Raw genomic sequence first — 10,819 nt, 5'->3', positions numbered from 1 at the left:
AATTTGATGAACTAGGGAAAAGCTAATAATTCAATTAATTACATCAAATTCTTTAGAACAAAATATAAAATTTCTAACAATTATATTTTTGAGAACTAGAAAAATTTCAAAACTGTGTAGGTAAATATAGCAAAAGAACAAAAAGGGCACAAAGTATTCTTTAAGGATTATATTTTCTAATAACTAGAAATTAACAAACTAGTTTCATTAGATGAGAAAGAAAAGATAGTTATCAAAACAGGAAGTAAAAAAATTTCAAATCAGGTAGTACAGGCATTGAATACATTTTGCTATTAATAAGAAATTAATAGGAGACTGTTGTAAGATAGTTTATTTATTGCTTTTTGGCCAAGAATCTGTTCTCTAGCCCTCAGAATTTCTTCTCAAAGCTATACTATGTGTATACATTAATGAATGATTAAGAGTTGTAGAGTTTGAAGGAAAAGGGAGATGGTAGTATATTATTTCCAGGTTATTCATAATGTAGTTACATCCTTTTATATTTGTCATAGGAAAATGGTGAAGGCTATATCAATAGACTGAGTCTTTTTCTCTTTTCTCCTCTCTCTCCTCAAATATATTCTGGAAAGATTATATTTTTTATAAGATTATGAGTTCTATAAGGACTTGACAAATAATTTAGTATTACTGCATTTTATAGATGAGAAAACCGAGGCTCAGAAATCAACAGACTTGTCCAAAATACTTAAGGAGTCTATGGTACAAGTAAGCTTAGAAACCTGGTCTGACTTCAAATGAAAAGTTTCTTCCATTGCAACACTTGTTTTTAACCTAGTTGTACTTAGTGCAACATTGAAAACTTAAAAATAAACACATTTTCCTTTTTCCTTGATGCCTCTAAATGACTGATTTCTAAATTTCACTATCACATGCTACAGTTTTTGTAAAATAAAAAGATACAAAGAGATAAACAATATAGTTACTGCCTTCTATGAGCTTAGAGCAGTAGATGGTATAGTGGACAGAACACTCAGAATCAGGAAGACTCATCTTCATGAGTTTATATCTGTCTCAGACACTTATTAGCTGAGTGACCCTGGACAAGACACTTAACACTGTTTGCCTCAGTTCCTTATCTGTAAAATGGGCTGCAGAAAGAAATGACAAACCACCTCAGTGTTTTTACTAAGAAAACCCCAAATGGTGTCATGGCACCTAATAAGAAAAACAAGCTTAATTTCTAAATTGGCGCAAAGAAGCTCACAGACATTAACTACACAATGAATCAAGAAAGGTTTCTTGGAGGATATAGCACTTGAATAGAAGATTAAAGGAAGCTGGGGTATCCCTAAGGTGGAGTTGAAGAGGGAAGCAGTCCAGGCCTGAGAAACATACTGTGAAAAGATATGGAGGTGGAAGACAGAAATCGATGTGCAGAAAAAAAAAAACATAAGTAAGTCAGTTTATTTAGAACAAAGAAAGTATTAGGGGGATTTGTTGAGTCCCAGTTCAGACATCATATATTGAGCCCCTGTTCCGGATCTTCCCCAGGCAAGTGTTGGAGGGGCAGGGGAGACAAGGAAGATGAGGATGATAACTTCTCCAAGATCCCAAGTACTCCAAGGTCTCTGTTTATTTACCAAAACACCAGTGCTTAAATACCTCCCAAGTCTCTAATCCACTCCCACTCCTATGGCACCTAGCAAAACAAGGCTCTTGTGCTCAAGGACACCAGGAAATGATAGTTTACAGTGCTCCCACACACAACAGTCCCTCACAGGGATTAATGTGTAATTAATCAGCTTCGAAAAATGGGAAGAGGCAGGCTATAAACACTACAAAGAGTACTTTTTTCTTTTATCCTAGAGATATTTAGAAACAATGAATCCTTTTCGTTTTAGGGTATTTTTTTTTGCAAGGCAAGTGGGGTTAAGTGGCTTGCCCAAGGCCACACAGCTAGGTAATTATTAAGTGTCTGAGACCGGATTTGAACCCAGGTACTCCTGACTCCAGGGCCGATGCTACACCACCTAGCTGCCCCAACAATGAATCCTTTTGAGCAACTTGTGTTTTAGGAATATTGGTTTTGGCAACTGGGTGAAGGATGAATTGGAAAGGGAAACTCCTCTATATATAGGGAGACCAATGTGGGGTTGGACGTGGAGCCAGGAATTGAGTTAAAAGATGCTTCCTTGTTAAAAGATCACTTCCTTGGCAAGTCAGTTAACCTTATATCATGGTTTCCTCTTCCAAAGTTGTTGTGAAGATGAGATATCTGTAAAGTACCTTACAAACCTTAAAATGCTTTAGAAATGCTAGTCATTATTGTTACATTATTATTATCTAGGCAAGAACCGTTGAAGGCTTGAATTAAGATAGTTGTGATTGAATAGAGAGAATAAGATGCAAAAGGTGGTGTAGATGTAGAATTGAAAAAACTTGACAAATGAATGGAATGGATATGGTTGATGAATAAGAGTGAAGAGTTGAGGAGAATTACAAGGTTTTGAATCTAGATGACTGGAAAATTTGTAATGCCCTTGACAGAGGTGCTGGGTCTACAAAAGACAAAAACAAAAGACCAGTACCTGACCTTAAGGAAGCTATAGTCTATGAAATCTTTTTTAAAATAATTTTTTATAAAGTTTACTCTAAAATTCCAATAAAGAAAAATAATTTTAATCATTACTTGGAGTTTGTTGTAATTAGATTCAAAATGTGACTTCATATATATTATTGTTTTTCTGGGTGGGGGTTGTTTGTTTTTGCAAGGCAATGGGAGGGTTAAGTGACCTGCCCAAGGTCACACAATTAGGCACTGGGTCACCTAGCTGCCCCTATTATTGTTATTCTGCAGGCTGAAATACCATTAGTATTTCCAATTAAATATTTGAAAATAAGGAACAGTTCCATTACTTTGTCTATTTTTCATTCTACAAAATTTATCAAAAACATGAAAAGTAAATTTCTTGCTGTCATTTACCTTTTTTACAGCATATAATCATTCACTACAAAATATCTTTTTTCTTTCTTTTTTTTAAAGATTAATTTTTCATGGCTATGTCTTTCAAGTTTAGTTTCAGTCCAAATATACAAAATATTTTATATGCCAACATGACATTTAGGATCTTCTTAAATAACTGAATAAAAATAATGGTGCTTAAATGACAAAATATCAAATATGTAGTAAGTTGAGATTAAGAGATCTTTTGAAGTGTTGTGTATGAAGTGAGTAAAAGTCCAAAGTATCAGAACTTCACATTTTCTTGTTGCAACACTTTATTTTACTTTTAAAGTTAATTGTCATAAGGATTCTAATCTACAGTGCAATTTTTCTGGTGGCCCTTGGAAGACTATTGTGGATCACTGGTGGGTGAAGCCCTTCCTCCCCTTTACATGACAGGACATGTTTCTTGTTCACGCTTCTCAGCTGCAAAGTAGAAGTATTCTAGTTTTCTTTTAAAATATAATAATAGGGGCAGCTAGGTGTCGAAGTGGATAAGGCACAGGCCCTGGAGTCAGGAGTCAGGAGTACCTGGGTTCAAATCTCCTCTCAGACAATAATTACCTAGCTGTGTGGCCTTGGGCCAGCCACTTAACCCCATTTGCCTTGCAAAAACCTAAAAAATAATTTTAAAAAATGTAATAATAAACCATTGTATAAAAATGGAAATTCGATTTAATAATTATTTATTAAGGGTCTATTATTTGCCTGGAGACAAATTTGTATCTGATTCAACTATAGAAAAAAATATCCTTGAACATATGATAGTAAACTGTTGTATATGTATTCATCCAGCCTTTGTTACAATGTTAAAGTTTTTAGCCAAATGAAGTAACATTGAACTTTAGCTTACTTTAGCTTAGCACAGTTCATGGTAAGTACTTAATAAAGGGTCTTACTCTACCTACCTTGTATAATCTGGCTATGCTGAAGCTTCTGTTGGGTTGTTTAGTATGTCAACGTGAGATCTATTATGTAATCTTAAATGGAAAGATAGAGGATAGATAACCACATGACTGAATTTTAACAATGTCTAGGATTTCAGAAATTTAAGAAAGAGGATTTGGATGTCAAATGAAAAAAGCACACACTGTGTGAAGACCAGGCATAACATGATCCTATGATCACAGAGTAGAAATCTCTTGGGAATCAAGCTTGATCTCCACCCCTCTGCCCCCCAAATGATGAAAAAGCAATGTATCACTCGGAGGCTGAGAAGAAACCCGCTTTTGAGCATCAATCCCTTAAGGGAGGACGTAGAGTGAGATCACTCCTCCACCATGCCTAACCCATTCTCTGACATGCTAGCCATTCAGGTTATTCCACTCAGGCTCTTTCTCTGTCCTTAGTGGGTGCGAGCTCATGTGCTCACAGACACACACACACACACACACACACACACACACACACACACACACACCTGAAAGATGATAAAATTAAGATGGCAGCATTGAGACTGCCGCAGCAGCAGTTTTCATATAAAACTGGGAAAAATTAAAGCCAAGCTTCCTCTTCACCCGCCCTTTCCCCGGTTCCAGATGCAATAATAGCAAGTGTACCCGGGCGGTCATTGCAGGAATGCGGGGACAGCAGCAACAAGAGCTGAGGGGCGGGAGGAAGGTTTGGAGGAGAGATCGGATCCAGATATTAGGAGAATCACCCCACCCACCCCAAGACTGCAGCAGTTGCAGTCTGGAACACACTGCCCGCAATGTGTCAGCTGTCTCCTGCCTGGGGAGCAACGAGGTGCGTGTCCCCCCGTGCGCCCGACCCTCGGGGTGTCCCTGGGGAAGGAGGGTGTGCCATGGGTCTTCTCTGTCTGCCTAACCCCTTATGCTCCCCTCGGTGCCCTGCTGCTAGGCTTATAAGCGCAGGCAGCGCTGTTGGGGCAGCATGGGGGGGGGGGGGCTCCCAGTTTACATCAACCACTGCCGCTGCTCTAGTATGAAACCTTGCCAAGCGCAGCAGCACCGACCAGCATCCGCTGCCCAGCCAAAGGAGCAAGTGGGCAATGGCTCACGCATGCTCAGGGCCGGCCCCGCAGTTTTCCTTAGGAAAACTCCACTTCCCGGATTTTAGTTGCACCCAGAAGGCTCCAGAAAAGTGATTGAAGTGGCGATTTAAAAAATAAAAATAAAAAAGTGGCAAGAAAAGAGAGTGGAAGAACTGTAGGGGTAAATGCCTCTAGCCTTGATGAGTGTGTTCACCCGAGTCCTGTAACAGGTCCGACACCTTCATCCTAGGGAGGAACTGTTGACACACAGGTTCACAATCTTTTCCACTGCCCAGGTTTCTCTTCAAGAGGTATGAAGTTTCATTGGTAGCACTGTAGAAGCTCAATGTTTATTGATTGATTGATTAGTGATCCTCCCACTTGAACACTTGCAGTCAAGCCCGTTCCAACCTTTCAAAGGGCCCCTCTGTCTTATCCTCTCTTTTCCAGTCTGATTGCCACCATTCAGGGTTCAAATGCTAATTTTTTTCTTACCCGGATTATCAGAAGAGCATTCTGACTAGTCTTCAGGTCTGCACCCAATGGACGACTTCTTGTGTCCGGATCTGATCTTGTCCTTTCCTATCTCCATGATTTTGTTCACAATAAACCTTCACCTCTAGTCCCTGCTTGGAACAACCTCTTCCTTCCCCAACCTTTACACATTTAATTCCTTCTCATTCATCAATGAAAGTGTCACCTTTTACCTTGCTCTACCTTGATCTGCCTAGCTAAAAAAAAAAAAAAAAGGATCCTTTATCTTTCCTGAAGGGAAACCTTTCTGAAAATTCTATTTTCTAACTTGTAATATACTCTTTTCAGTGTTCATATCTTAGGTCTTTGAGGACAGGCACTGTACCATTTTTCACCTTTGGCCCCAGCATTGAGCATGAGCATCATGTAGTGAAGTGAATAAGAGGGTTGGGGTCTGGAGTCAGGAAGATTCATCTTCCTAAATTCAAACCTGGCCTTAAACAATTACCTGCTATATGATCCTAGGCAAGTCACTGTACCCTGTTTGTCTCACTTTTCTCATCTGAGGATGAGATGGAGAAGGAATTGGCAAACCACTCAGATATCTTGGCCACAAAAATCCCAAATGAGGTCTGGCACAACTGAAACAATGCAACAGCATACTGTGCTGATCACAAATAGCATCTTAGCACAGTGCATTGTATTTTGTAGGTGCTTGATACTGATCAAATGCACATGATTCTTGGGTCCTGGAAGAATTATATCTTGTAATTCCCATAAAAAAATTCACCTTCCATCTCCAGAATTTAGGTTACCATTAGTAGACATGAGACCTCACTCCAGTGTTTGAGCTGAGCTTTTAAGTTTTAGAATTGACTAATGTCTTCTATTATCTTGACAAAATACATGAATTTGCTTACCTCCCCCCCCAAATATACTACATATTCAAATATCTGTAATCCTCACATATACATATATACACATATGGCATTACAAAAAACTAAACATGTTAAAAATTTATAAAAAGTTAATCTCATTTTTAACTGGTGGACACACACACACACACAAGAACAAAGTGAAGGAAGGTGCCATGTCTTATCTGTAGATCACCTCCAGTACAGAATTAAGTACTTTGCATATAGTAAAACTTAATTAGTAATGAAGTTAAAGTTTCTCATAAATTGACACATCCACTTATTTTTCATACAACTTCAGCACTGTCTTTCAAAAAGGCCCATAGAATTAACTTTATCATTCCTGTTGTTGTAAACTGTCAAATAAGCTTCTCTAAAGAAACATATTCATTACTTTGTGTGTGGGTTGCTAAGACCTACTGCATTTTTTGTGGTACTTTCATGCCAGTGGCCTGTGGTACATAATGCCAGAGGTCTGTCTACTGGTTGCTTGCACATCAATTCAAGACCACCATTCTAGTTTTAATGGTAAAAATAAGCCAGGAGCCTTGCCCCACTGAGCAAGTCTATACCCATTTAAAACAAAGATGAAAATAGAATTTAGATCCTGAATGCTTTAATCTTCAATGTAAATTCACAGAGAAGATCTTTTCAAAAGAGCTTATTCCAGTAAAAAAGCATTTCTCCCCCCCTTATAAAAAAAAGCATAAATAAGAGAATTGTTTAGTAGGAAGCAGGGAAATAATTATAAAGAAAGCTGATGGTGGTAAACAAACCAGGTAGGAAGTAATTGTGGCAATTAGAAGGCTAAGAATCAGTAATTTTATCATAGTTACAGATGGAATTCTGTCCAGGGAATCGACATATTAAAATGTCTACAATTTCTTATCTTATTTCAGAATTGACAAGTGTGCTACCATTGGTTTGGTTCCTTTCTCTGATCTTAACCTAACATTTAAGCCTTTTTATTTATTTTCATTGTTGTTAAGTCATACCTGGCTCTTTGTGATCCCACATGAGATTGTCTTGGCAAAGATAAAGTGGTTTGTCATTTCCTTCTCCAGCTCATTTTACAGATGAGGAATTGAGGCAAAGAAGGATAAGTTCAGGCTATCACAGCTAGTAAGTATCTGAGGTCAAATTGGAATTCAGGTCTTCCTGACTTTAGGTCAGATACTTATAGTTACTTCATCACCTTGCTGTGCCTTTTATTCAATATAAGGAAACAAAAGTTCCTTTAAGAAACTTACTTGTTGGGGTGGCTAGGTGGTGTAGTGGATAAAGCACCAGCCTTGGAGTCAGGAGTATCTGGGTTCTAATCCGGTCTCAGACACTTAATAATTATCTAGCTGTGTGGCCTTGGGCAAGCCACTTAACCCCGTTTGCCTTGCAAAAACCTAAAAAAAAAACACCCCCAACTTGTTAGAAGAAACAGTAAGTGTCTTGTGGGGACTATTGTTTACCCTTGTATTCTGTTTAGATACGATTTCCATAGGATGGTGGGTGAAAGAGGATTATATAGTCTGTCTTGGTTATGGAAAGAGGATCATTCATCAATAGAATTGATCTCTCAATTATAGGACCTTGTCTTAAGCAAGAGATATCAAATATATAGCAGATAAAAAGACAAGGTTGTAGGATTTAGAGCTGGAAAGAACTTCAGAGATCATTTAACTCTAACATTTTTAGAGAGGATAAAACAGGTTCAGATAAATTGCAGTGTCCCAGGTCACATAGGCAGGTAATTAAAAGATCTAGCTGAGATTTCCATTCAGGTTCTCAGAGTCCTTGTCCTCAAAGAATCTAGCAACATCAAAATTAGAAAAAATACTAAAGAACATTTCTAAAGTCACAATTACTCAATGCAAATTAATGCAGTCTGAACAAATTGGGTTATAGATGTAAACAAGGATTTAAAAGGAAGTTTTTTTCTGAAAGAGCTGAGATTTTCTAGTCTTGAAGTAAAGCATTGATTCATCTTGGGAGGGAGAACATTTGCAGTGAGGGAACAAATATTTATCTAGCAGGTCCTGCACAGGAGATGCCAGGCATCTAGCTTGATTGGAATGGAGGATCTGAGTTAGGGACTAATAAGGAATGGGGTCAGAGAAATAAGGGGATGGGTTAGGGACAGGAAGGCAGATGGGAAGCTTTGGAGGGGAGACAGATGAGTGTTGATATAAAAAAAAATGCTCTGTGTGAACACGTGTACATGCACTCAAAGCCAAAAAATTTCAAAGATTTTGGAAGACAAGACCCGATCTGCCACAGTATGGTGCAGTGGGAGCTGCAGGTGATCCTATTCTGTCCTCCGGCTTAGGCTTGGTTTGAGTTACGCAGGTCTTAGTTTTGCCACAATAAGGGCAGAAATAAATGAGATTTGTGTTTTTTTTTCCCCCAGCTCTAACAATACCTGCACCTCAAATACCCAGTTTGTGGTAAAGGAGGGGTCTTTGGATGTAAGGGGGGAATAGCACTTGTGTTGGAAGGAGGCGCACACACGTTTATTAAGCCTCAGGGCGAGAGCAGCGGAGGTGGTCACCTTGGCATCCGCCCCCTCCACCCCGTGGTAGCGGGGGCAGCTAAGCCTCCGCGGTTCTCCTCCAGAGCTGCCTCGACAACCCGGAGAAGTGGATTCCCGGGGTGGCCGCGGGGCTCGGCGCTCCGCACACAGGGCAGGGAGGGGAGCGGCGGCGCCGCCACGGCGCACGCGCGAGGCTTGCGCATGCTCCCGGCAGCGGGCTGCTTCCCGATGCGGGCAGCGGCCGCGGCAGCCGCAGCAGTTGCTCCCCAGCAGGGCCAGGGCCGGGGCGGCCGCGGCGGCGGGCGGCGGCGGGCGGAGCGGCGCTGCCTCCTCCTCTCTCTCTCCCCGGCGCGGCGGGGTTAGATGAGCGGCTCCGGAGGCGCGGGGGGGAGGCGGAGAAGAAGAAGGAGGCGGAGGAGAAGGTCGTCGTCGTCATCCCCGGCTCCCTCGGGCAGGGAGTGAAGAGGCCGCCGCGGCCGCCGCCGCCGCCGCCGCCGGGCAAGGACTGCGTGTGCGCGCGTGTGCAGGGCCGGGCGCAGGCGGCGGCGGGGAGGAGGAGGAGGAGGAAGATGATGTGTGCAGCGACCGCCTCCCCAGCCGCCGCCGGCGCTTCGGGTCTCGGCGTGGAGGGAGGCTTCCTCCCGGCGTCGCTGCTCATGTCGGGGCCCGAGGGCTCGGCCGCCGCCGCCGCTGCCGCCGCCGCCGCCGCCGCGCTGGGGCTGGGCTTGCCGCCGTCCGACTCGCGGAGCCACTACCAGCTGCTGCTGTCGGGCCGGGCCCTGGCCGACCGCTACCGCCGGATCTACACCGCCGCGCTCAGCGACCGCGACCAGGCCGGCGGCGGCGCGGGCCCCGCGGGCTCCAGGTACGCCGGCGCGCCGCCCCGAGTGCTCGTGCACGCCTGGGTGTGGACATGTGCGCGGCTGCGGCCGGAGGGCGCGTGTGCGCGTGTGCGCGTGCGGCCCCCGACCCGCGGGGACGCGGCGTGGGCCGGCGGGCGCGGGAGGGCCGGCGGGCGCGGGAGGGCCGGGGCTGTGCCGCCCTTGTCCCCCCGCCTTCCTGCGGCCCCGCCGGGCGGCGCACCCCGCGGGCTTTGACAGCGGCTCCTCGGCGCGGTGCGCCCGGGCACGCTGACAGCGCGCAGGCCGGCCCTGTCAGCCGCCAGGGCGGCAAGTGCGGCTGCGGGCGGGCGGGCGTCCGCCATCCCCCGCTGTGGCCCCGCAGGGTTAAGTTACTTCCATTTTCCGAATTTCTTTTTTGAGCCAAGGCCTTTCTTTAGAGTTTTTATTTCTCTTCTCCGTGTCCTGTATGCCATAGGCCCTGAAAAAGGGACGTTTTTCCCATGGATTCCCTTTCCACTCTACAGGGTATCTTCTTTTGACTTCAGCCTATATTTACATAAAGATTATAGTGAAATTTTGTTAACTGAGCCATCATCAATAGGTGATCATATATATATATATTTTATCAAAATAAATAGAAAGGAAAATTTCATTTTAGTTTCTTTAATTTGAGCCAACAAGTTATTTTCCTTCAGACTGTATAAACTTTGTTGTTGTTATTTATGGCATCCGGCGATCAGGGGCACATGAGACTCGGACAGGGTTGGGTTTTGTGTATGAGGAACCCCCGACATTATCCAAGAGCATCTGGGGCAGGACCAATTCTTGTACATCTACTCTATGAAGTCATGGCCTTTTTCTTCCTCCAAAGCTGATTAGTATTTAGATAGCACTTGAAGGTTTGCAGAGTACCCTTACATGTTAACTCATTTAATCTTTACCAAGAACCCTGTGAGGTAGGTGCAGTTTTTATCTTTATTTACAGGTGAGGAAACGGAGACAATAGAGAGTAAGTGAATTGCTCAGAGTCACCTAGCTAAGGTTTGATGAAGATCCTTGGAATAATTTACAAAATAATCTTTTGTACCTTTGAAAACCTTTGTCATA

The 10,819-nt window shown here is 42.9% G+C and overlaps 1 protein-coding gene across 1 annotated transcript in view; it reads left to right on the top strand.

Moving 5' to 3' along the window:
• The first annotated feature begins 9,362 nt into the window (after positions 1-9,362).
• The window catches only part of MYCBP2 (MYC binding protein 2), a 292,534-nt gene continuing 291,077 nt past the window's right edge, over positions 9,363-10,819 (top strand). Inside the window, exon 1 of the mRNA XM_074192761.1 lies at positions 9,363-9,956. Within this exon, the coding sequence (XP_074048862.1) occupies positions 9,440-9,956 (517 nt within the window). The 5' untranslated portion in view covers positions 9,363-9,439. The remainder of the gene's footprint in view (positions 9,957-10,819) is intronic.

Source organism: Macrotis lagotis, chromosome 6, assembly GCF_037893015.1.
Source record: "Macrotis lagotis isolate mMagLag1 chromosome 6, bilby.v1.9.chrom.fasta, whole genome shotgun sequence".
NCBI lineage: Eukaryota > Metazoa > Chordata > Mammalia > Peramelemorphia > Peramelidae > Macrotis > Macrotis lagotis.
This window is presented reverse-complemented; position numbering and strand designations above follow the sequence as displayed.